The sequence below is a fragment of the Capra hircus genome, chromosome 10 (genome assembly GCF_001704415.2).
Source record: "Capra hircus breed San Clemente chromosome 10, ASM170441v1, whole genome shotgun sequence".
Lineage (NCBI taxonomy): Eukaryota > Metazoa > Chordata > Mammalia > Artiodactyla > Bovidae > Capra > Capra hircus.
This window is the reverse complement of record NC_030817.1, coordinates 80,978,414-81,006,281: the sequence shown is the minus strand read 5'-3', so window position 1 is coordinate 81,006,281 and position 27,868 is coordinate 80,978,414. Positions and strand designations below refer to the sequence as shown.

General features: G+C 39.1%; 1 protein-coding gene across 4 annotated transcripts in view; it reads right to left on the bottom strand.

Annotated features, from left to right (window-relative positions):
* Positions 1-10,951, bottom strand: part of NPTN (neuroplastin) — a 66,330-nt gene extending 55,379 nt beyond the window's left edge. For all 4 annotated transcript variants that reach the window (XM_018054664.1, XM_018054660.1, XM_018054661.1 and 1 more), the window contains exon 1: positions 10,670-10,951. In XM_018054664.1, the coding sequence (XP_017910153.1) occupies positions 10,670-10,760 (91 nt within the window). In that variant the 5' untranslated portion in view covers positions 10,761-10,951. The remainder of the gene's footprint in view (positions 1-10,669) is intronic.

Below are 27,868 nucleotides of genomic sequence, written 5' to 3'. Positions count from 1 at the left end.
GGCTTCCCTGGTGGCTCAGCTGGTAAAGAATCCACCTGCAATGATGGAGAGCTGGGTTTGATCCCTGGGTTAGGAAGATCCCTGGAGAAGCAAAAGGCTACCCACTCCAGTATTCTGGCCTGGAGAATTTCGTGGACTACATGTATAGTCCATGGGGTCACAAAGAGTCAGACACTACTTAGTGACTTTCACTTTTCACTTAGGTAAGAAGAGAAAAGGGGAACTGCGGGGGAAAAAAAAGCCTGAGACCCTCACCTCACCTTAAAATAGCTTTAATTTTTAAAAGAATAAATGAAAAACTGTCAAATATAAGATAGAATTGAAAAAATATATATAGAAATGTGAGGTAACAGTGGCTCAGAGGTTAAAGCATCTGCCTGGAATGCAGGAGACCGGGGTTCGATCCCTGGGTTGGGAAGACTCCCCTGGAGAAGGAAATGGCAACCCACTCTAGAACTCTTGCCTGGAGAATCCCAAGGAGGGAGGAGCCTGGTAGGCTACAGCCCATAGGGTCACAAAGAGTCGGATATGACTAAGCAACTTCACTTTCACTTTTCAAACTACATTTACTCATACAGAATTTGCAATGTAACATGATTTTGCTCATATTAAACCTACTTTTTAAAGGTTTCTTTGAATACACAACACAGGTCTTTCCTGTAGATCAAATGGTAAAGAATCTGCCTGCAATGCAGGAGACCCAGGTTTGATCTCTGGGTCGGGAAGATCCTCTGGAGAAGGGAATAGCAATCTACTCCAGGATTATTGCCTGAAGAATTCCATGGACAGAGGAGCCTGGGGATCTTTACAGTCTGTGGAACTCCAAAGAGTTGGACACGACTGAGTGATTCTAACACTACTTTAATACACAAAAACTTATCAAATTACAAGACTCTTTATTAAGTTCTAAATGGAAAGTAAAAATAGCAAAAAAAGACATTCTTCTAGGATCACCAGATGAGCCAAGTAAAAATTCCTCATTATTTTTCTGAAATTCAAATATAACTGGGCATCCCGCATTTTGATCTGGCAACCCTACACTCTTTCAGATAATTAAAATGAGCTCCCATCTCCACCAAAGTATTGCACCACCGTCTCCACTCATAAAACAGGCTGGGGTTTCTATCACAGCAGTATTTTGACTGATAAAGCCTTAAGAATTAATCTGAAGTGCTCACTTCCTGATAAGCCTTTCTTAACAGCTAAAATGGACCTAATTTCTAAGAGCCAAAGGTTAAACTTTTACTAGGCTCCAGTCTAATGAATGAACTCTTATGAAGCTTATGCTTCTATGTGTTAAACAGACATTGGAAAAATTTCAGTTTTTTATAACTAAACAAAAAGAAGTTGCTTATGAAGGTTATAATAAACAGAATTCTGTTTAAAGTATTACCAGCAGGTCTTAAAAGCTACTTTAATGGATTCCAAAATTAATTTACTATTTTTCTTGAATCATAATCACAGAAATTTAGAGCTAGAAACAAACTAATTTTTGACCCTTAAAAACTTCTGGAAAGGGAATTCCCTGGCAGGCCAGGGGTTAGGACTCTGTATTTTCACAACAGAAGGCCTATGTTCAGTTCCAGGTGGAGGAGACATTACCCCAAGCCAAAGGGCATGGCCAAAAAAAAAAAACCTTTCTTCAAAATCCATCTCATTGCCTATTCATTCCCATAGAGGTTTTTTTCCTCCTACTGAGCTCCTAAACAAGTACTAGATATAACAAAAAGAGATATTCTATTTTATGAGGTCCCTATCAACCCATTCTTTGCCCTACTTATAATGGCTCTGATTATAAGTGAGTGCAAATAACTCTACTCTGCTAGTTGCATTTAAATCATCTTCTTAATACTAAACCTATGCTTTTTCTTCCCAGTGGTCTAAGCCACTGCTCTTTGATACAGCCCATCCATCTTTGGAGACTACCTAATTCCCTTACTTCATTTACACTGCTACCTTGAAGGTATTAATAGATAATCACATCCCCCTAGTGCTCCCTTTTCCTAAATTTAGCTCCTTCAGGTTTTTCTCCTGTCTTATGCTACCATCAGCGTATAACTATCTGCATCTTTTCCTAAATGTGGTTGGAATGTGTTGATAACTATTTGGACTTCAATCCTAGTAAGAAAATAGAAACCATAATTTTGATACGTGATCACTATCTTATTGGTCTAAGAGTAATTCAATGACATTTCACTGCACGTTACTTGAAACCTCTTTATACTTGCTCTTTTCCAGGTAGCAGCCCTTTCTGGTTTGCATTAAAGCCATTTATTTCACCCTTCTTGATGAATTATTTGAGATTCAGGATTAATGATATAATTTCAATGCTGTAGGTGCTTAGCTATTTTTTTCTACTTGGTCCACAATGGCTTCCAACCTGTTAAACTTATAAAATTGAAAAATCCTAATTTAAATTTAACATTTTCATTCAGTCTATGGATTGAAAATTACTTCAAAAGTAGTTGGCAACACAGGACAAGACATCTTGCCTTTTTTTCCTTCAAGTAGCAGTGATATCTAAAGACAAGAAAATAAACTTGCTACTCTAGTATCTTACATGAAAGGCAAATAATTCTTCAGTGATGGTTCTGCTTCCCTCTCCCTTCCTTCCCTTGGCCAGTGTTCAAGTTACTCTGTACTCACCAGAAATGTGCCTCAAACAACAGCATCAGAGTAAGCATTCAGCTCGGAAAAAACAGCAGCGTTCCAGTCTCGTACTCAACCAATAACTCAAAGGTAGGGCTAGGGAATGATGACTATTAGCTCTAATTTAAAAGAAAGGACAACTAAACATGATATTCAAATTATTATAGCCTTCCCTTTTTCGGAAATTCAAATAGGATGGAAGAATCAATATTATATAAGTAATGGATAATGTATTGTTAAACAATGCTGTATTCTCTTTACTAATAATGACTAATAACAGTACATGTTGATATTACAGATAAATGCCTTGTGAAAATCCTTATTATGCTTATAAAAATCATATTGCTCCACAGTACATGGTATATGTAAGTAAAATAAAACTACTCCATACGTGACAATGCTCTTTCAAACATGAATCTCAAAGCCTGTTAATGAATTATGAAATCAATTTAGAATGTAACAATAATTTCCTTTAAATATATTGCAGCATAAGGAAAGGTATTGTTTCACAAAACATTACATATTTCTACATATACTTAGTCACAAATAAAACCTATTTATCTGGGTCAAAAGTTTGAAAGTCTTTTGCTAAAAAGCTTTTATATTTTTAAAGTCATTACAACATGATTGTATATGAACCAAATTATTTCTACATTATGAATATAAGCTAATCCTTAACTACATTTCAACACCTAGAAAATTTTAATTTGTAATGTTAATTTTTCAGGTTATTTTTAAATTAATAAGCAGCAAGGATGTGGCTGATAACTACTGACACTAGATGATAATCATATGGACGTTTATTACATTACTCATTCTACTTTTTCAAGTTTGAAATTCTGACAGAAATGTACAGAAGAAAAAACAGGAAATGGACCTAACCAATTTATAGTAAAATAATGAATAAATTTATAATCTGAGACTTTGACACTCTGTTTCTAAGGAATATCAATCTACAAACTTCCTCAGACTTAATTCAAGTAATGCTTGGGTTTACCCATTCAACTATAACGAACAGGTTTAAAGGTCTTTAAAAAATGAATAAGGGACAGGAGAAATTAATTCAAAAATAGAAAGCAAAGCTCCTCAAATGATAACATAAAAATACAATTAGTTAAGTGTGCCTCACTGTCTTTTCATTGCCTCTTCAGTAGCCAACTACTTTTCAACCAACAGAGAAAACACAAAATATCTACCTACCAGGGAGTGATTTTCATTTCTTAATTGTTTCATTCACACTGGCAATTTTCCCAGCAAGTTTAATATGCGATCTCTATAACATACACCATTCTGCCTTCCCTGAAACATAAACTACAAGTGTCATCTGAAACAGGTTTACAGGCAGTTGGATTTCAAAACAGTGGATGCCTCAAAGTCAGTTTTCCTTAACTTCAAAAAAGTAAGTTTCTAAACTTCATTAAAACAAAGCATTCTCTCTCTAGGCCTTCTAAATGGTAAGGTTAATAGAACTGTGTGATTTTAAGCTCCCCTGGAGAAGGAAATGGCAATCCACTCCAGCACTCTTGCCTGGAAAATCCCATGGACAGAGGAGCCTGATAGTCCATGGGGTCGCAAAGAGTCGGACACAACTGAGCAACTTCACTTCACTGCATATGAAACTGGAGAAGGAAATGGCAACCCACTCCAGTGTTCTTGCCTGGAGAATCCTAGGGACAGGGGAGCCTGGTAGGCTGCCATTTCTGGGGTTGCACAGTTGGACACAACTGAAGCTACTTAGCAACTTAGCATATGAAACATTCTGCCTTGTTAGTATTCTATCAGAAAGGACTTGACCTGTCTTGTATTTTATATTTAATCATCTCTAGAATATGAGTATACATTTGAAATTGATTAAAATTACTGGTACAATTTAGAACTTAATGTTTTCTAGTAACAGTTTTACATAATATATATAATCCTGACACCTTCAGAGTGACTTCAAGTCATCTCATTCTGTTTCTCTGTCTAGTTAGTTTGAAGCAATACTTGGGTAACAATGATATAAATCAAGACAAAGCAAAGGGAAGCAAAGCACATCCAAACTGACATACTTCTGCAAAAAACCATTACTATACTGTAAGGTTTCAGGATGTGGAAAGGTTAGTCTTAAAACATTCCATAATTGTTTTCAGAAATGCAAAAGAAAAAGGAACTTAATACAGCTTTAATGAAAAGGTAAGACTGCGTTTTTTAATTTGAAACACAACAGAAACAAGAAACAAAACAAACAACCAGTAGATGTCTGAGGGACATCAAATAAATCTACAACTAACTTACTGTATGCAAATAATCTAGATACTTAGGGGAACTCTTTAAACATTTAGTAAACCCCGTTTCCACACAGACCAATTAAAAGTTCTCAATGATAAGAAAAAAATAACCTCAAGTTAATTAGGTTTGACTATTAAACATCTGTCTTTGCATATATACAAAAACAAACAATAAAAACTTAGGTTACTTTCGATTTTAGATTACACAGTAAACCTGAATTGTACAAATCTTGACTCTTGAATAAATTCTTGAAAAACATAAAATTTACTTGTGTATTCAACTTTTTTAATGTACATATCAATATCTTTGGAATAATGCTTTTACATAGATCACTACAATATTTTACTTTAAATTCAGTGAGAAGTTTACTTTTCTATATAAAAGCCTATAGAATGTAATAGTTTATTTTCAACTAGTTTTACTGGAGAGGTTTCCTGCCTTTACAAAGCTAATCCTTTTCAACTAAAATTAGGAATTCAGGGGAAAAAAATCCATCAAAACCTCACAATTTAAAAATGCATTATCTAAGGTGCTTAAAATTAAGCCCCATATCATCGATGGCATTTATAAAAATTCATGTAAAATGACAGTGTTTTGTTAAAAGAGGCACACTGAAAGCAAGGTCAGCTGTTCTCAGGAGATGATTTTTCATCATTACACATCTTAATTTTGATGTACAGATTTACTCCAGAGGACCCTGGTCTTTTCTAACAGATTCTATTTATCCAGATGCTCATCAGATTCATTTCTTATTTCTTGCTTCCTGTTTCTTCCATGTACTAGAACTATAGCCTTTCTCCTGTCTTTTCTCTCAGAACTTCATTCTCCACCTTTGATCCCGTCCAGAATGTGCTCACTGTAAAGAGACTGCCTCAGACACTTTTTCATAGAATTCTCTTTTCCAAAATTTCTTTGCAAAAATTTATTCAAGCTTTCATTGAACATCTCCTGCGTGATATCCCAATCATTCCTTACTTTTCTACATGCTTCATTTGTACAGATATGAACACCTTATCTTCTTCCCAAACTGTCTTGTAAAAATACCTTTACATGGACCCAGCAAAAATTTCAGATTTTAAATATGAAATATCTTAACTTTGAAAAAACAGCTCAAACTAAATAAATGAAAAACAATGTCCAAACTGCCAGAGCAGTTTTCTACTCATATCTGGTTATCTTTGCAGACCCATTAAATATTTATTTTTATTTTAAAAATATGAATAAAGACAACACAATGACATTTTGCCTTTTAATGTCTAAATGTATACGCCACAAGAGAAAATGTTTCCCATCAAAACTGTATTAATGAGAAAAATCAAGGAATTACTTTACGACAAAGCAGTCTAATTTTTCATGAGGATTTGTATAACTCACACAAAACCAGACCTGTAATGAACTTCAATCTTAATTTACGCCAAATGTTTGGACTGTGGGGCACATTTACATGTAAAGGCTTTTATTGTCTTTTGCTGTTTTAAACCATGGAATACTAACAGGATAAGCTCTGTTATGTCAGGCAACACAAAAACCTAACTGCATCTCTTTTCTAATTTGAATCCAGGAACCCTGAAAAGCAAAGACTAACAGCCCAGAAACAGATCCTGATGTTTTAACATGGCCTTTCCACCCTGGTCCCCTGACCAATTTCTTGTGCCTGGGTGCTTCATTACATCAGTAGTGACACTGCTGTCAGTTGCATGAGGGTCTGGAAGCTTATGATCTCCTTAGGAAATGCTAATGAATTTCAAGGCAAACAATTTCTTCTGGTCATTTAAAATCTCTTTTTGGACTAATTATGTTAAGATTTGTTGCTTGATATTTGGCATGTTATTTGTGCCACAGCTGCCATAGATACCATGTCTTCCATTGCTCATTTTAGTTCACCCAAAGGAGAGATGCACAATCAACAGCAAATGTCTAAAAACATACTCAAGGAGAGAAAACTGCCAAACCACTGAAGCAAACAGCACTTGACAGAAAAGAAAAAGATTCATGAATCATCCCATGCAAATACTGGCATTTTTACACAATGTTCACAACTATCTAGTATCATCCAAGCAAAATGGTTTCTTAAAATTTAGATCATTAATAAAATTCATTAGATTCATTTTCTCCCACTAAACAGTGTTATCTATTTTTATATTTTCAATATGAATATATTACATTTTCACACTTCACATGCACTCATCAGCTAACACCTCCAACACTTCACTGTGGTCCAGGCACTACATTCTATTTCTCTTATTCACAACAAGGTATTTAGTTCACTGAAACAAAACAAAAACATGAAATCTCCCAGACAATGAAATGGAAATATGAACTTCCTCACCAGAATCTACAAATGCAGACGCAACACAGCTGGTCACTTTTCTAAATAAAGTTACATAAGCAAAAAGCACAAATCTGGGGCCTTCAAATGCCCTATTTAACTTTATTCAAGATGACAGTGAGCAGCATTAACAAAGCTCAATATATACACAAAGAAAAATAAGTAATTAATAATGGTATTTCTAAAGGATAATAATAGTAAACAGCTAACATTTACTCACTATAGTAAGCAAACAGTACATACAGTACTGTTATGCTACACTTAGTACATATAGTACTGTTATGCTACATATAGTAAAGTAGCATATGTTACATATAGTAACATATGTTACATATAGTAACAAGTGTTACATATAGTAAAAATTTACTCCCCCAAAACTAATTATACGCCAGGCAGAAATCTAAGTGCTTTAAAACTGTTTCATTTAATTCTCACATCATCCCTAGGGGGCTGCATTATTATAAACCCCATTTTACAGATGATAAAACTGAGACTTGGAAGTAGTAAGCATATTACTCAAGGTCACTCAGTCCAAGAGATGGGGCTCAAACCCAGGTCTATCAGGATCCAAAGTTTGTGCTCTTGACCATCATAGAATACTGCCTGGTTTACACTAAACTCAATTTTAGTTTCAGTCTAAAGCTTTCAAAGTCTTACCAGGAAGTTTCTTTTTTAGGTCAGGCTTCTTCCTTTAAAATGACACCTTAAATAAGCATTTTACTTGAAACTATGATCCTACAAGTCTATATCTGGATGGCAAACAAATCCTATCTGAATGAAAAGCCCTGAATCTCTCTGGCAATGGATCACAGCTAGAGGAGACCTTAAGGGGCATCTAATTCAAATTCTTCACTTTAGGAATGATGCAACAGACCTTTTGAAAAGCATCTACACTCAATCTAAACTACCACATACTTAAACCAGAAATACTTCAAGGTTTGGGGAGGTTTCTTTTTTAAAGTCATCATTTTAAATAGATAATCCAACTTTTCAAGTTCATCTAGAACACAGTATCCACTTCTGAAACACTATAAGAAAATACAAACCCCAAGACATGAGGTCAGGCTACTGAAGAGCTATTACCAATAGAAAACTTTAATCTTACAGACATGCTATAAAAAGGCATCCTTACCTATATGGACTCAAACTCAAAAAACAGCCTTTTTTTCTTGAATTAAATTTACATTCATTTGGGTCAACTACAAGCTCAGCTTCACTTCACAAGTCACGTGACTGAATTCAAGCTCATTTCAAGGAAAAGCCTGCACTATGCTGTATTTAGAACACATATCACTGAGAATAGCCAGATGAGTCTTCATAGGCCTATGCAAAAGCCTTGCTTTAGTTGCTAAGAAACTACAATTTCACTGTATTATAAATTTTCTAAGAAGCTGTGTGCCAGCGCAGAGATTAAACATGTTAAGATCAAAAATCTCTCGCCTATTGTGCCTAATGAAACCTTGCTTTTCCCACAAATTGAATAGCTGAAATTACTGGTAACACAGACTAAAAACTGATAAGACAAATCAGACTAACTCTACCTTGCCTTCCACAGTGGCCTCATGCTTTGAAGTGTAAAATACCCAATATGCTTCACATATTCAATGCTAGAAATAGAAGAATGTTTCCTTCCTGACCCCTGCAGTGATCATTCAAAGCCATGAAGCATACATAAGATTTTATTTGTATGATTTGGTACAACAAACACTTACATTTAACTGATGCTTTTTCGACCTTGACTGATATATTTTCAGTGTAATCTTCAGCATTTTAAGTACGCATTCTCCTTAGAATGCTTAACTCCATTAGCTTTATCACAGATTTTATTTTTTAATGAAAGCCATTTTAATTTCAGCTATTCCAACAAGAGTAATTTTAAACTATTCTAGCATAACAACAAAGAAACACCAAAGAATTAGCAAAAAGAATTTACAGGTTTTCAGAATTTTTTACAGTTTTTTACAGAATTTCCAGTAAAGTCATGAATGAGTTCAACCTCACAATTTTTTTCCTAGAAAAAATATTTTTGAAATTTCTTAAAGGCTGTCTCCACAAGAGCAGAAACTGGTTCACAATACTTCTCATCTCTAAAAGATTGATTCAGCAGCTGAATTTTAACACATATCTTTAACAATCAGAATCTTTTTTGTCTAGATCCCCCATCACCACACTTCCCCACCATGTATCCATCTTCTCTAAGGGATTTCAGTTCAAAACCCAGTTCAATTATCTTCAGTTCAATCATCTCCTTTCCACTGTACCCTGAACACATCCCAGGGACTACTTTTATGTTCCTCAGAAATAATGTCTCTTCTGTTTTGAAACTTTTCGACCTTAAAAACACACTTCCCTCCATCTCCCTCTCTCCAGTGCCGGCCCTCAATCCCACCACTGCAGTTTCAGCTGTGTGAAAGGCCCAACCAATATCATACAGCACTTGCCAAAACTCAGCTCCTCCCTTCCCTAATATACCCTCCACACTGCAAACCAACATTACACCCCCGGCTTCCTGCATTTCACTCCCTTCCCTTATTTTCTGTCTTCCCCTACTTCCACTTCTATAGCCAGGCATCCTTATTTCTCTAACGAATAATTCCCCCTACCTCAGTTTCAACCCTTTCTCCCCATCCTCTGCTCGTTTTTCCTCTCCTTATTTAGAAACTCCTTTTTGCTCTCCCAACCACTACCCTAGAATGCCCAACACTCCACCCTCCTTAGCAAACCCAGCCCTCTTCCCCCACTTCGTTTACAGCTTCTGCTGCTCCTCTTTCCAGATCCCCTATTGCAGTCAACCCACTACCTCGGCTTTCCACCCACCTTCCCGCCACCTCCACAGCCAAGGCTCCCTGATTCCTTACCCCCTCCTTAGGGCTCTAGTACTCTGCTCAGTATTCTTCAGTACTCCCTTCCCCCAACGTCTCATTATTTTTTAAGGATGTCACCAGTCTTACAGGGCCCCAGAAGAACCTTGGACGACTCCAGCGCCCGGGACCCCCGTTCATCTGTGGAGCCTGATACCACTCTCTGTCACCTTAAACACAAATGTCGGTCTTGTGCAGCCTTCTTTAAACACTGCACCCCTTCCTCATCCGCCCCCGCTACTCCAGCTCCTCAGGTCGGCTTCTTCGGGGACCCCTCCCCGACTCGGAGCGACGAGCCCCAAGATGAGGAGCCTCTAAATCAGCAACACCTCAAGCTCTTATCGGACGCCCCCAGCTCTCGGACAGGCGCCTCTGGTTCTCACACCCGCGCGCCTCTTCGAACTCGCGACCGGCATTTGGTCCTGTCGGGCCCGCAGCACCTCAGACTTCGTCCAGCCCCCTTCCCCGGACTCCGCCACCTCCTCCGGCCCCGAAATGCCCTCTCCGGCCGCCACCGTCCCTCAGCCCCCGCCCGGCCGGCCCCCGGCGCCCTGCTTACCGTTCTGAGCGGCGCCTGGCCCTGGGAGGAGGGAGCCAGAAACCAGCAACAGTGAGAGGGCCAGGGCACTGGGAAGCGACGAGCCCGACATCCTCCCTGCAGAAGACGGAACAGCGAATGGGCCGGGGCCGGAGCCGGGGCCGGGGAAGGGAGGGGAGGGAGGGAGGGGGCGGGCGAGTGCGCGAGGGAGAGAGCGAGGGAGGCAGCCGTGGCAGGGCTCCGTCCTTCCCCGTCCTCCTCCTACCGCCGCAGCGCCCAAGCCTCGCGAGACCTTCGCTCCGGGCCGTGGGCGGCTGAGGAGCGACAGCATCAAGGCTCGCGAGAAGAGGCAGGCTCAATCGATCCCCCGCCCCTCGGATTCCGCGTCCCCGCCCCTGCAGAGGCTGATTGGCCTAGCGGGAGGTGGGTCACGTGCCAAGGGCGCTTCTGGCCACGTGACGGTTTGAGGCGGGGCTCCTCCGGCTGTCTTGGCCTTGGGGAACCGACAATTCTATGTTCTGCTGATTCCTCTGTGAAGTCGGAGCTCCCATAAATAAGAGGAAGCTTTGAGAATATATTTCCTCCGCCCATCCTGCCTTTCATTAGTTGGAGGTCTTGGCTGCAAAGTTTAATGCACCACCGGCCTTACTCTTATTGTTCCCTATCAATCTCCTATTATTTCTTCCTTCTGGACTTCCTTCTGGACTTCAGCCTTAGACCTATTCCTCGCATCTGGTTTCAACTTCCCACTTTAACCCCCTGTATTAACCTTCTAGGCTAAGTGGTGCACTCCGCGTGCCTGGTATTACCTTGTGCTTTACTGCTTCTTCATCTCCCTCTGCGTGAAATGTCCTCCTTTTCTTCGCCCTTCTATTCCCCCGCCCCCATTTTGGCCTTATTTTAACTACCTAGAATCTCAGGCCTGAAAATCAACTAGACTAATTGCTCGTTAGGCAGTTTGGGCACTAAATTCTACAAGGAAGTCAACATGTATTAACTATATGAAATATCTTCAGAAGTATTTTTGTGCAGCAAACATTTATTGAGTACTTACTGTGTGCCGTGAAACCTACGTGAAAAAGTGGTCCCTACTATCACGAAGTTCACAACCCAGCTTATTAGAAGAGTGAGGAAGAGGGCAAATGACTGCACAGCAAAACGACCCATTGGAAAGCAACCAGCTGGGTGCTCTGGCAGTGTCACTACTGTTTGGATGGAAGTTTGGGGAATGCCCTTTCTAAGGGTATTTTTGGTACAACCTGAGCATCATCAGTCCTTGGTTGCTAAAGGAGTTTCTGGGTCTTAGCTCATCCCTGACTCAGAGCAGACATCCGGGGGAGTGTCTGTGGAATGAAACTGAGAGGGGCCAAGTAAGCAGTCCTGGTGACCTGACTCAATTTGAAGTGAAAACTTGAAAAATCTGGAAGAAGGAGCATTCACCATGACCTTCACTCAAGCCAAAGTGGTCTCAAGTTTTCAGTGTGAACCAGACACCTGGTGGTTCCAGCCTGAGCTTTCTAGCAAGCTACAACTATGGCGTATTGTTGACCTAAATGAAGCATTATCCTTCAAGACCTCAGGTGAGTGAGTGATAAAAAGCTTGGCATGTGTCTTTGGACAAAGGCCATTGTGCAGACAGCTCTGGTTGGAGGGCTACAGGGCTCCTGGTGAGACCAGGATTTTCAGCTGATGGGAGTTTTGATGGGATGCAACCATCCTGCCTCATCATCAAAATCTGTATCTGACGGGGAGACTTTGAACAAGGAATCCTTACAGAACAATGGTGCTCCTTTAGTGGGTTGGGAAATTGAGACTGAGAGAGGCATAAATTACCCAGGATCTGAATGGTGTTGGTAATCATTACTACCAAAAAAATCTGGTTTGCCTCCTTCTAGGAACACAGCAGGGGTGCCTTTCCTTTCCTCTTGAAGGGGGGAATGGCATGTGACTTGCTTCCACCAGGCCAGTGAAAAGTGACATGCATCATTTTTAAGCAGGATTTCTTTTCAGTTGAAGACACCAGAGCATACTCTCTTCCCTGCATGGAGATCAGTGATCATGATCACTGGCATGTGTCAAAATGAAGCTTATGTCAGCCTGGGTTCCTAAGTTAGCATGAAAACCCCAGACCTCCTGCCAAACTGGTAGTTCCTATTGACTTAAGCTACTGAGATTCAGAGGTGTTTTCTCTTGCATAACTTGGACTATTCTGGGTAGGGAAAACAAGTCCACCCCACTACTACCACCACCATCTACTAACTGTGGCTTGGACAAGTGACCTGTCCCTCTGGATCCTATTTATCTGTCAAATGATGTTAATGATAGTATTGATACATACTTAACTCATATGATTTAAGAGCAGTAAATGACTAAATTTATGTACAATGTTTAGATCGGTTTCTGGTTCATGTAAACACTCAAATGTTGGTGATAATGATAAATACTATTGCTGCTGCTGCTGCTGCTGCTGCTGCTACAATATTAACTCCAGCCCCTCTGCTCTTCCCACTGTGTCATGCTTCTTACAAAAAGTGATTCAGGAAGAAAATTTTAAAGTACAGTGTTACCATCAACTCTAAAAACCTGCAGTTATGAGGAATCTTTTTACCTAGAAGAAAATGTCATCAAATCCCATGATAGTAGCTGTGGTTTCAGACCTCCTTTTAGGGGGAAAAAAAAAAATCTTATAACTCAGTACCTTTTTTAAAGGAATCTAGGACTGATGCTGAAGCTGAAGCTCCAATACTTTAGCTACCTGATGCGAAGAGCGGACTCATTAGAAAAAACTAATTTTGGGAAAGATGGAGGACAGGAGGAGAAGAGAGCGAGAGAGGATGAGATGTTGGATGGCATCATTGACTCGACGGACATGAGTCTGAGCAAATTCCGAGAGATAGTGAAAGACAGGGAACCCTGGTGTGCCGAAGTCCATGGAGTTACAAAGAATTGGACACAGCTGAGCAACTGAACAACAAGGAATTTAACTTTTTCCTCTTTTTTAAGGTTTATATTACACATAAACATTCTCTCTACAGGTATGTGCAGCTGTGTGGGAGGCTGGCTGAACTCCTTGTAATATCGCATAAGAGACTTAGAGGTCCTCAGGGCTCAGGCTAAAACACATTTTCCTGGCCTCCAGGGACTGCTTGAAGTGAAGTGAAGTGAAGTGAAGTGAAGTGAAAGTCACTCAGTCATGTCCAACTCTTCGTGACCCCATGGACCACAGTCCATGGAATTCTCCAGACCAAAAATACTGGAGTGGCTAGCCTTTGCCTTCTCCAGGGGATTTTCCCATCCCAGGGACTGCTTGGAGATCTGGTTTTCCAGTATTGATAGTGCCTCTTAGTGACAAGATAGAGCATTCTCAATTGAAAGGCTTACCTGGTTTGGTTGATTGGTTGGTTCGTTCATTTGTTTTTGGTGTGGTTCATTGTCTTTGGAAGGATGCAAGTATTAATAGAGTTTGACATTGAACTTCCCTCTGGTTTCCCTACTCTTTTCTCTGCAAAGATCTGCTCTTTCCATTCAGATATACCACCCTGCCCATCTTGATTGCTGTCATCTTCTGACCCACCAAAGTAATTTTTCCCCTGCTCCTTCCAACTCTTAGCACAATCATTGAACTCTGGGTGAGTTCAGTATTCATGTTTATGATCTAGTCAATACCTTGGTCTCTTATCTCCAAAAACCTTCTCAACTGAGCCACCACTTCCATGGTTACACCCTCAACATTTTAGTGATCCATAAAAGGCTCCATCTTTGGAATATGAAAATATCATAGATCTCACTTTCCATTTACTCTTCTATCCTTTCAGTTCCATGTTCTAGGACCTCATTTGCTGTCATTCTTCAATCTCATTGAGACCACTAATCCATTAATCCCACAAATTCTCATTGTCCATTCTTCACTTCCCTCCTGGTCCAGTTTAGAGCCCAAGATTCATCATTATAATTGTTTCCTTACTCACCTTACTCGCCAACATTCTTTCCTAGAAAAACCACAACCTGGCTAAGCAACCTCTGAGATGAGGTTTCACACCATGTGCTTGAGCAGCTGAATGTTGCCTGAGAAAAAAATCATACAGAGAATGACATCATTTTAAATTCATGGTCTCAAACCTCAAACGCATACTCAACACCACCAGAAATCCTACTCTTTCACTTGAAGTAAGCATGAATTTGCAACTGCAATGGTCACATGCAGGAAATGCTCATTTCTTTCACTTCTTTGAATGAAATTTAATCCATTCTGAGCACCTTTCTGCCAAGAAGACAAGAAATTCAATTTTGGTCATAATGAGCCTCCCTCTCTACTTACCAGAATAATAGGAAATTTCTAGGGTTTTATGCGATCCAGGACATTACTGAGTTTTTTGGTGTGACCTTTTTTTTCTTTTAAGTTCACTCTGGTCACTCACTGCTGGTGTCTGCATGGCCCAGACCCACATGATCCCTTGAAAGTGAATGGTTTGATACTTCCCATCACTCCCCTCACCAACCTCACCCTACACCCCACTCCTTTTGTGTTCTTTATGATTGCTCTGCTCCCTTGGCACCTTTATACATTCTGTTCTCTTTGCCTGGAATGCTCAACCCCCATCCTCTTTACCTGGTCTACTTCTCATCCTTCAGATGTCAGCTTCAAATCATCCCTCCTTAATATGAAAAATTAAAACCATAATTAGATACCACTTCACAAACATACTCAAATTTAATAATTTTCTAAAAACTGACAGTACCAAATGTTGGTGGGGATATAAAGCAACTGGAACTCCCATACATATACTGCTGGTATTCATACAAAAATAGCAGAACTACTTCGGAGAACTATTTGGCAGCTTCTCATTAAGTATATATATCTAATCTATGACCAGGAATTCTATTCTTGTATCCCTACTGCCTAAAAGAAATGAAAACATATTCTCACAAAATAATTTAAACAGGAATGTTCATAGCAGCTTCATTCATAATACCCAAAACAAGAAACAATCCAAACATTCATCAACAGGGTGACTGGATAAACAAACTATGGTATATTCATACAATGGAGTACTATTCACCAATTAAAAAAGAATGAACCACATGCAATAGAAAGAATTTTTAAAATGAATAACAAAAAAGACTAATAAAAGAATAATAATAAATATAATAATACTAAAAGAATGATACATGCAATTATATGGATGAATTCAGAAGTGTAATACTGAGAGAAATGAGACCAAAAAAGGTATATACTGTATAATTCTACTTATATAAAATTCTGCAGTAGGCAAAACTAATGTATATCAATAGAAATTGAATCAGTTTCAGTGTTTTCCTGGGAGACTGACTGGAAAGGATCATGTGGGAATTTTTCCATTGATGGAAATTTTCTATGTCTTGAAGTGGGTGATGATTTCACTGGGTGTGCATTTGTCAAAATTCATTGAAATTATACCTCAGTCAAAAATGTGCAAAACAAAACTGTCCATTGTTAAGGAAGACTTTTCTGGGCTCCATAACTCAATTAAACCTTGGTATAATATACACCCATTGCTCCATTTGCCTCTTTTTGATATCGCTTATCACAGTTAGGATTTTACATTTATTTGTGCAGTTATTTGACTCACACCTGTCTCAGTTTCTAAACTTCCAGGAGGAGGAAACCGTGACCAACTTATTCACCACTGAATCTCCAGTGCCTAACACAGTATTTGCCATTCATGGGGTATTTAGTGACTAGCTCATGAGTAAATCGATGAGTCACATAACTGGACCCAGAATCTGAGACTCCTCTCTCTCGGTCCAGTGCTCCTTCCACTCTGCTGTTCCAAAGAGACTCCAGCAATTGCCAAGGATGACCAGCTCTCAGTGCTTCCTTTCTCTGTACCATTAAAAACTGTTATCAAACCTTGTGTGATGAGTTAACATATCTCCCTATCCAATCTCCCCATCTAGAACATGAGCTCATTTTAAAACCCTTTTAAAGTTTTTCACAGCTTACAAGGCGTTTCCACATTCAATATCCCATCATTTTACTTGGTCACCAAAACTCCATTTCATAAGCAAGATGACTAAGGCTCAGGAAGGAGAACAACTTATTCAGTATCCTCAGTTGGCAGGTAATAAAACCAAATAGAATTTGAACCCAGATCTTTTGGACTGACTCCAAGGGGAAAGTACTGAGGGTGGCTATCATCGTCTTGAAGAAGTCAGTCTCTCCTAAGATGACCCTCTTCAGATTCATGAATCTTATCTGAGGATGAAGTAATCTCCTTGGGCAAGGTCTGCTGAGGTTGGCATAAGATTGGCTCATCTCCTGGCCTAGAGTTTGGGCTGCTCATCATTTCTTCAGAAGGCACTTTGGGTACCACCTCTGCTATGATGACCAGTGCTAGGACAGGACAGGGCAACTTAACAGCAACTTAACAGCTTGTGTTAAAGATGGGCTTTCGGGGTCAATATATAAGCCCCTTTTAATCCCCGCTCAAGTATGGACACAACTAAGACATAGGAGTCTGTGTCCCCCTTTATTTTATATATATAAATGAGTCAGACACGATGGAGCATACACACGCACATATATGTATATATATAATTATGTACATGTATTTAAAATCTCTGGGCTGTATAATACAATATTATATATACATATGTGCAAATAGTTAGATAAATATGTGGGTCCCATCTTCAGAGATTTCAACTTAATTGATCTGAAGTGAGGCCCAGCATGTGTAGCCGTGCAATGTGCTCTGATGTGCTATAATGCCTGCTTCTCAAACTGTGATATACATTAGGTCACCTGGGAACTCTAAGAAAATCCAAGTCCTTAGATTGCACCAGTTAATTCAGAATCTCTGGAGGGGCGATCCAAGCGTCAGTTTTAAGAATTCACAGATGATGCCAATATGCAGCTAAAATTAAGAACAAGTGTTCAAATGCAATCTTGGGGGAAAAAAATCTAAGTATGTAGCAGAATGACAAGACTTAAAACACAGATTTCTGGGCCCCATTGTCTTGAGGGGGGTCATCGCTGGCTTATTAAATTAAGAAACGCAGATTATGACCTGTGACTGAGAAGGCACTAACCACCCAAACAGGGGCAGCAGGCAGCTCCCTCAGTATCTGAGCTCCACTTTGAGGAAGTGAAAATCCTGGATAGTTTTGGCTGAAAGCACAGTTTCAATATATTCACACAAAGGAAGTCAAGGTACAAGATTTAGTACTTCACAAGTTCCAGAAACAGGGATTGGGGGAAATGATGAATGAGAGGAAGGGCACTTCTCCGTCTCAGGACAAGAAGGAGCAGGAGAGAACAGGGTAGCAAGCACTTAACTCCTTACAAGGTGGTTGGGGCAGAAGTCACTAACTTTTCTTGGCCTCAATCTAAGTGGTTATTTTAAAAGGGGCCCTAGGAAAAGCAAAGTGGGAACTCATGGTGGGGATCCTAAACTCAAGTCCTCATCTTAATGTTCAGAGTCTAAGTGTGAAAACAGTTGTTATACTGTAAAACGCTTAGATAACAGTTCACAATAGCTGTTTTCTCATCACACTCACCCTCAGAGGTTCAGAGTCAGTAGGCCTGGGGGAATGGGGCACTGATAATCTGAATTTCTAACAAACTCTCAGGTGATGATGGTGCTCTAGATTTGGAGACCACACGTTGAGACTGGCCTCTACAAGACAAAGTGGACTTCCTTGGTGGCCCAGTGGTCAGAATTTGCCTTGCAATGCAGGGGACACAGAATTTGATCCCTGGTCCCAGAAGATCCCATATCCTGTGGAACAACTAAGCCCAAGCGCTAGAGCCCATGGGCCACAGGTATTGAGTCAGAGCATATTGAGTCTCCTGCTCTGCAACAGGAGAAGCCGCGGCAATGAGAAGGCCATGCACCGCAGCTAGAGAGTAGCCCCCACTTGCCACAACTAGAGAAAGCCCACATGCAGCAACGAAGACCCAGTGCAGCCAAAAAATAAATAAATACATTAAAAAGTTTTTAAACATTTTTTTAAAGGAGGATTATTAGGTTCTGGTTTTAAAGGGGATAGAGTCTGCAACACTAGAGCTAACATCAGAATGCCCAAGTTGCTTCTAGGTCCCTGATCTTCCCACTGTTGGGAATGAATTGGGAAACACATGTCCAGTGTCTCCATGTTAATAATTATGGTGGTAACAGCGTGTCTCCTTAGTATTGTCCCTTTCTCCTGAGAAATGCTCTGATCCACATGGCTTTAATCAGACCACTTCTTTTTTGCAAGACCCCTTTCCCCTGTTTTGTTCAAGGGAGCTCTCCAGACTCCAGCAAGGCCACTCAGAAGCCCTGGGAAATTTTTGGATTAAAATTTAGGAAGGACAGTATCTCACTTATATCCTCAGTGATATGAACAATGAGATGTGAGACTTGAGGTGTCAGTGGCTAGAAGTCCTGTCATGTGTAAGAAACCAGTCTGCAGAAAGAGGATCAAGCTGACAAACAAGAAATAAGGATGTTCCCTTTCCACTGTGAGTTCATGGAGGGGCATTATTTACTGTTTTATTCCCCAGTATCTAGAATAGTAAATATGGGCTTCCCTGGTGACTCAGATGGTAAAGAATCTGCCTGCAATGTGGGAGACCCAAGCTGTATCCCTGGCTTGGGAAGTTCCCCTGAAGAAGGCAATGGCTACCCACTCCAGTATTCTTGCCTGGAGAATTCCATGGATGGAGTAGCCTGGCAGGCTACAGTCCATGGGGTCGCAAAGAGTCAGACACGACTTAGCAACTAATGAACCAGTATACCAACATAGTAAATGGCACAAAGAAGCATGTCATTAAATGTTACAAACAGTTTTATTAAGGTATAATTAACAGACAACAAATTGCATATATTTAAAGTATACCATTTGATAAGTTTTGGCATATTTATACACCAGTGAAATCCCTATCATTTGTCTCCCCCAGAAGTTTCCATGTGCCTCTTTATAGTCCCCCCTCCCGTCTCTCCCCACCTACCCCGGATAACCACTGATCTCTCTGTCACTGTGAGTTTGCTTCTTTTAGAGTTTTATATAAGTGGAACCATATGATATGTATTATTTTTTGACAGCTGCATAATTATCTCAAGATTCACCCATATTGTTATGTGTCAGTAGTTTTCTTTCTTTTTATTTTTGTCTGCACTGGGTTTTTGTTGACGTGCAGACTTTTCTCTCGTTGCAGCGAGTGGGGCTACTCTCTAGTTGCAGTGCAGGCTTCTCGTTCCAGGGGCTTCTCCTTTAGCGGAACATACGCTCTAGGGCCCTGGCTTCAGTAGTCGCGGTGCATGGCCTCTAGAGCACAGGCCTAGTAGTTGGGGCACACAGGCTTAGTTGCTCCGCATCATGTGGGATCTTCCCTGACCAGGGATTGAATCTGTGTCTCCTGCATTGGCAAGTGGATTCTTTAGCACTGAGCCCCACCAGGGAAGCCCAATACTTCCTTCTTTATTGTGAGTAGTATTTCACAGTATAGATAAATCACAATTGGTTTATCCATTCACCTGTTGATGAACTATTGGGTTGTTATCAGGTAATGCCTATTACAAATAAAGCTCCATGAACATTTATGCAAGACTCTGTTTGGACATATGCTTTCATTTCTCTTGGGTAAATGCCTAGGTGTGGAATGACTGGATCATACAGTAGGTGTATGATTAATTTTTAAGAAACTGCCAAACTGCTGTCCAAAGTTGGTTGTACCACTATGCTCCCAGTGGCATTTGAGACTTCTGGTTCTTTTATACTAACATGTCACAAGGTCAGTCTCTTACGTTTTAGTCATTCTAATAGGTATGTGGTAAACCATGTGGCTTTAGTTTGCATTTCCCTCATGATTAATGACATTGAACATCTTTCAATGTACTTATTGACAATTCACTTATCTTCTTTGGTGAAATGTTTACTAACATCTTGCCCATTTTTGATTGAGTTTTCTTATTATTGAGTGCTAAGAATTCTCTATATATTCTAAACGTAAATCAGATGTAATTTTTACAAACATTTTCTTCCATTTTCTACCCTGCTTTTCATTTTCATAATAGTGCCTTTTGAAGAGCAAAGTTTTTAATTTTGATTAAATCGATTTATCAATATATTCTTTTAATGTTTATTTTTTAATGCCCTATCTGAGAAATCTTTGCCCAACCCAAAGACATAAAGATTTTCTCCTGTGTTTTCTTCTGGAAGCCTTAAGTTTAAGCTCTTGCATTTATGTCTATGATCCATTCAGAATTAACTTTTGTATATAGTAGGAGGTAAGGATCAAGACTTCTTTTTTTTAAGGCAGTTGTTGAAAAATACTATCCTATCCCCATTGAATTACCTTGGCATCTTTGTTGTGAATCAGTTGTCCGTATATGTGTTGTCTATTTCTGGTTTCTATTGTGTTCCACTGATCTATGTGTGTAGCCTTCTACCAAACCATGGCTTGACTCCTATAAATTTATTCCAAGCCTTAAAATTAGATAGAGAAAATCCTTTGGGAATAATAAACTTGTAAATATTAAAAAGTTTTTTCTTATTTTTAAATATCTTTAAAATATAATTGACTATTTAAAGCAAAAATAATAATGTATTGTGGGGTTTATTGCTTATGCAGAAGTGAAATGTATGACAACAATAATATAAAGGGCTTGGGTGGGAAAGATGAATATACTGATTTAAGGTTTTCACACTTTACAAGTGAAGTGATATAATATTGTTTGGAGGAAATCTGTGATCAACTAAAACTTTTATGGCGTAACTACTAAAAAAAGAGATAGAGTTAATAAACAATAGTGAGAATAAAATAGAATCTTAAAATATACTCAATTAATTCAAAAGAAGGCAAGAAAGTAGGAAAATTAACAAAGGAAAAAATGGGTCAAAGAGAAAACAAATAGTAATATGATAGATTAAAATCCATTCAAATTAATAGTTATCTTAAAGGTATGTACTCCAATTAGAAGACAGAGATTGTCAGATTAAATAAAATAAAAAACAAGACCCACCTATATGCTATCTATAAGAAAGCCACTTCAAATATAAAGACACAGATAAGTTTAAAGTAAAAGAATTTTAAAAGTATCCTATGCAGACAAGAATTAAAGGAAAATTAGAATGGCTATATTAATATCAGACAAAATAGACTTCAGAAGGATAAATAATACTAAGGATTAATAGAAACATTGCATAATAATAATGGAGTCCTCACCCAGAGCACATAATCTGAGATGGTACGTACATGCAAATAGAGCTTTGTAATACATGAAATAAAATCTGATAAAACTGAAGCATGAAAGACAAGTCCAAGATTATAGTTAGAGATTTCAACACTTCTCTTTCAGTGATTGACAGAACAAGTAGATAGAAAAATCTATAAGCATATAGAAACTTGTATAACACTATCCATCTACTGGACCTAATGGTTTTTCATACAACACTTTACCTAAAAGAGCGGAATATGCATTCTTTCCAAGTAGACATCACTAAGATGGCCTATGTTTGAGGCTATAAAACACATCTCAACAAATTTACAAGTGTTGAAATCATACAAAGTATGGTGGTGGTGGTGATTTAGTCACTAAGGTGTGCCCAACTCTTGCAACCCCATGGTCTGTAGCCCACCAGGCTCCTCTGTACATGGGATCTTCCAGGCAAAAATACTGGAATCGGTTGCCATTTCCTTCTCCAGGGGATCTTTCCAACCCAGGGATCAAACCTGTGTCTCCTGCATTGCAGGCGGATTCTTTAGTAACTGAGCCACCAAGCCATAAAGAAATATGTTACAAGTGGATGAGACAAAGATATCTGGAAAATTCTCCAAATAATTGGAAATTGAACACTATACTTTCAAAATAACACAAGAAGAAATTTTAATGGAAGTTTAAAATATATTTGAGTGGTCTGTTACATTTTTAAAAGGCTTAAAAATAAGGAAAAGTATTTATTATATTTATACTGACATATTTACCATTTCTAGAACTCTTCATTCTTATGTAAAAATCCAAATTTCCATCTGGTATCATTTTTTTCTGCCTAATAAACTTTAACATTTGTTACAGTGGTGATTTGCTGGTGATGAATTTTCCAGGCTTTTGTCTCTTCTGGAAGGCATTTTTGTCAGGTACAAAATTCCAAATTGACAGGTTTTTTTTTCAATCCATGAAAGGTGTCATTGCCTATGTTCTAGTTTACAATGTTTCTGATGAGAAATCTGTAATTCTTGCTATTGTTCCTCTAAACGTATGTGTCTTTTTGTTTCTGGATGCTCTTAAAATTTTCTCTTTATCACTGTTTCTTCAGCAATTCAATTATATTGTGCCTTGCTGTTTGTGGGTTTGTTTCTTTATACTTGGAGTTCATTGAGGTTCTTAGCTTTGTAGATTTGTAGCTTTCATCAAATTTGGAAAATAAGCCATTATTTCTTCTAATAAATTTCTTTCTCCCTTCCCTTTGCAACTCAGATTACACCTACTTTAGATCCCTTAATAGCGTCTTATAGGATTACTAGGCTCTGTTCATTTTTTTCCCCAGTCTTTTCTTTTCTCTGTGTGCTTAATTCTGGATAGCTTTTGTTCTTTTTGTCATCACATTTGCTGATCTCTTTTCTTCTTCAGTATTAAATCTGCTCTTAATCCAATCCTAGACAGATTTCACTTCAGATCATTGTGTTTTTCACCTGCAGGTTTCACCTCGGGTCTTTATATATTTTTCATTTGTCTCATTATTTTTGTATTTTGCTTTCCATATTGGACATATTTATAAGATTTTCAATAGCTATTTTAAGGTCCTTGTCTGCTATTCCATCACCCCTGTCTTTTCTGAGTTTGTTTCTATCGATCATTTTTTCTCCTGGCTTTGTGTCATTGTTTTCCTGCTAATTTGTTTGCCTGGTCATTTTCCTTACATGCGCTACATGAGAACTTGTTTTATGTTGCATTTTGTTGTTTTTTTTTAAAGGATGTTGGGTTCTGTTTATATTGGTAACTAATGACAACCTACTGTATAGTGCAAGGAACCCTACTCTATAATAACCTAAATGGGAAAGAAATCTGAAAAAGAGGATTATATATGTATAGCTGACTCACTTTTCTGTACAAGAGAAACTAATACAACATAGTAAAGCAACTATAATCCAAAAAAAATTTTTTTTAATTATTGTGGATCAATTTGATCTTTTTGAGGCTTGCTTTTCTGAGTTGTCATAACATCAGAGCAGTTGATGTTTATTCCCCAGGTTTATTAAAACCCTCTGTTAAGGTGTTCTTCTTCTGAGGATGCCTCTCATTTTACAGTCTTTTCATTCTGGCCGGTGAGAACAAAAACTAGTCCCAGCTGTGTGTGAGCTCCAGGAACTATTCAGCATATTGTTTTCCAGTGATTCTTTCCCCAACCTTCTGATTTCACCCTAGTCATGTGCAGCTTAGACTCAGCCAGAGACTAGTCTCAAGTATCCTTCTGCTGATCCTAGAGCAGCAGTCCCCAACTTTTTTGGTACCAGGGACAGGTTTTATGGAAGACAGCTGGGGAATGGTGTTCAGGTGGTAATGCGAGTGATGGAGAGCAATGGGGAGCAGCATATGAAGCTTCACTCCCTCACCCACCACTCACCTTCTGCTGTGCAGCTCAGTTCCTAACAGGCCTCAGACCACTACTGGTCTGCAGACTGAGGTTTAGGGTTCCCTGCTCTAGAGCTCTCTGTTTGCATAGCTTCCTCCTTTCCAGTATTCAGTTCAGTTCAGTCGCTCAGTCGTGTCCGACTCTTTGTGACCCCATGAATCTCAGCACGCCAGGCCTCCCTGTCCATCACCAACTACTGGAGTTCACTCAGACTCACATCCATCGAGTCAGTGATGCCATCCAGCCATCTCATCCTCTGTCATCCCCTTCTCCTCCTGCCCCCAATCCCTCCCAGCATCAGAGTCTTTTCCAATGAGTCAACTCTTCACATGAGGTGGCCGAAGTACTGGAGTTTCAGCTTTAGCATCATTCCTTCCAAAGAAATCCCAGGGCTGATCTCCTTCAGAATGGACTGGTTGGATCTCCTTGCAGTCCAAGGGACTCTCAAGAGTCTTCTCCAACACCACAGTTCAAAAGCATCAATTCTTCAGCACTCAGCCTTCTTCACAGTCCAACTCTCACATCCATACAGGACCACAGGAAAAACCATAGCCTTGACTAGATGGACCTTAGTCGGCAAAGGAATGTCTCTGCTTTTGAATATGCTATCTAGGTTGGTCATAGGTTTTCTTCCAAGGAGTAAGTGTCTTTTAATTTCATGGCTGCAATCACCACCTGCAGTGATTTTGGAGCCCCCCCAAAAAAAGTCTGACACTGTTTCCACTATTTCCTCATCTATTTCCCATGAAGTGATGGGACCAGATGCCATAATCTTAGTTTTCTGAATGTTGAGCTTTAAGCCAACTTTTTCACTCTCCTCTTTCACTTTCATCAAGAGGCTTTTTAGTTCCTCTTCACTTTCTGCCATAAGGGTGGTGTCATCTGCATATCTGAGGTTATTGATATTTCTCCCGGCAAACTTGATTCCAGCTTGTGCTTCTTCCAGTCCAGCATTTCTCATGATGTACTCTGCATAGACGTTAAATAAGCAGGGTGACAATATACAGCCTTGATGTACTCCTTTTCCCATTTGGAACCAGTCTGTTGTTCCATGTCCAGTTCTAACTGTTGCTTCCTGACCTGCATACAGATTTCTCTAGAGGCAGGTCAGGTGGTCTGGTATTCCCATCTCTTTCAGAATTTTCCACAGTTTATTGTGATCCACACAGTCAAGAGCTTTGGCATAGTCCCCCACAAATTCTAGCCATGACAGCCTTTCCAAATTCAAATCTCTGATTCTTCAACTTGGCAATACCAATTCTGGTTGAGTTCTCCCTTCCTGCAGTGAGAAAACTTCATCAGGGCAGTAAGCTGGGAAAATTTTAGGACTCACAATGTTTGTTTCCCTTCTCTCAGTCCCGTGCTGTGTATTCAACTTATATTTCCTTCTTTACAAGATCAGTAATACAAACCATAAAGAAGGCTGAACACTGAAGAATGGATGCTTTCAAATTGTGGCACCAGAGAAGACTTTTGAGGGTCCCTTGGACTGCAAGGAGATCAAACAAGTCAATTCTAAAGGAAATCAACCCTGAATATTCATTGAAAGGACTGATGCTGAAGTTGAACCTCCAATATTTTGGCCACCTGATACAAAGAGCCTGATACATCAGAGTCATTGGTAAAGACCCTAATGCCAGGAAAGATTGAAGGCAAAAGGAGAAGGGAGTGGTAGACAGCATCATCAACTCAATGGGCATGAATTTGAGCAAACTCCAGGATAGAGCAAAGGACCAGGAAGACTGGCATACTGCAATCAATGGGGTCACAAAGAGTTAGACACAATTTAACTACTGAATAACGATGACCCAGCAATCCCACTCCTGGGCATATACCCTGAGAAAACCACAATTCAAAAAGATACATGTACCCCAAATGTTCATTGCAGCATTATTTACAGTAGCCAGGATGTGGAAGCAACCCAAATAGATGTCCATTGACAGATGAATGGATAAAGAAGTGTGGTACATGTATACAATGGAATATTACTCATCCATAAAAAAGAACGAATTTGAGTCAATTGCAGTGAGGTGGATGAAGTTAGAGCCTGTTGTACAGAGTGAAATTAGTCAGAAAGAGAAAAATATTGTATATTAATGCATATATAGGGAATCTAGAAAAAGAGGACTGATGAATGTATTTGCAGGCATGGAATGGAGACACAGATAAAGAGAATGGACTTGTGTACACAGCAGGGGAAGGAGAGGATGGGACAAACTGAGAAAGTAGCATTAACATATATACACTATCATGTGTAAAATAGATAGCTAGTGGGAAGCTGCTGTATAACACAGAGAGCCCACCCTGGTGCTCTGTGACAACCTAGAGGGATGGGATGGTGGGGTGGTGAGAGAGGCTTCAGAAGGAGGGGATATATATAATTATGACGGTTTCACATTGTCGTATGGTGAAACCAACACAACATTGTAAAGCATTTTCCTCTATTAAAAAAAAAGAAAAGAAAAGTTGGTTAATTAAATATTAGCAGGTAAAAAAAATGATAATCTGTTTCATTTTGCTAGTGATTGGCTCAGAAATGTGAGTCAGTTTTGGGGAACAAGACATAAGGATAAATTAATAAAAGGCTTCTGGTAGAGATTTTCTTATTCCTAAGAGGAAAGAAACACAGGAAAACATCTAAAATTGTGACAGTCATCTTGCTATCAGCTTGAGACTAAGAGATGGCAGAACGCAGGTATGGAAAGAACCTGGGCTCCAGATGGTATCACGGAGTTAATAAATCAACTAATTCTGGAACCCCCTACATCCGGACTTTCTGTTTCCTTATTGCTTAAGCCCATTTCTGTTTCTTAGAAATGAAATAATGTTTGATATGGAAAACAACATTGGATGCTTGCCCAATGTTTTTTTCTCTTTTTTAATGCATGTCAGTAATATTGTTTTGTTCTTCTATTGCTACCTTTTCATAGCCACATATTCTTACTTTATGGATGCAGTTTGCTTGACTATCTTCAAGAACAGTAATTTAAATTTTTTAAAAATTCTGTTTCCTAAATTAACTGTTTCCTCTAGGGTTGAATGTCCTATTTGTTCATCTTGGTTCTTCTCTTCTATGCTGTTGATTTTCCTAATGTCTAATGATTCTTAATTATCTATTTATATTTTTAATGCAAGACTAGGTTGATATATAGCTTTTTTATAGTCATTCTCTTAATAATTGAAGCTATATTTCCACAACTGCTATCTCTCCTTCACTGCAGGATTGGTGAAAGGCTCTAGGTAAGAAACAGTCAGAAAAGTTCATAAAGTGGCTAAAAAAGGGAAGACTTTACTCAAGGTGAGTGCTTTATTTTAATCATGAGTGGACTGCATTTTAAATTTTCTTTCTTCTTTCCTCCTTAAATGTTGTGAATTTAAACACTTGTCTTCCACGTAATCTGATTCTCTGATCCCAAGACCTGACTGGGAGTCCCCCCTCAGGCAGATTTTCCAATTTGATTAGAGAGTGGTAATCATGGCTTTATCCTGAGGCCAAACACTGCAGCCGGCTGCTCTATATATAGAGGAGATGATGACTGGCTGAGTTTTCCAGGGCAGACCTTTAATTAGTTACCCATGGTCCACTCATGCTCCCTGTCCTTGTTAACTCTTTGAAGCTCTGAG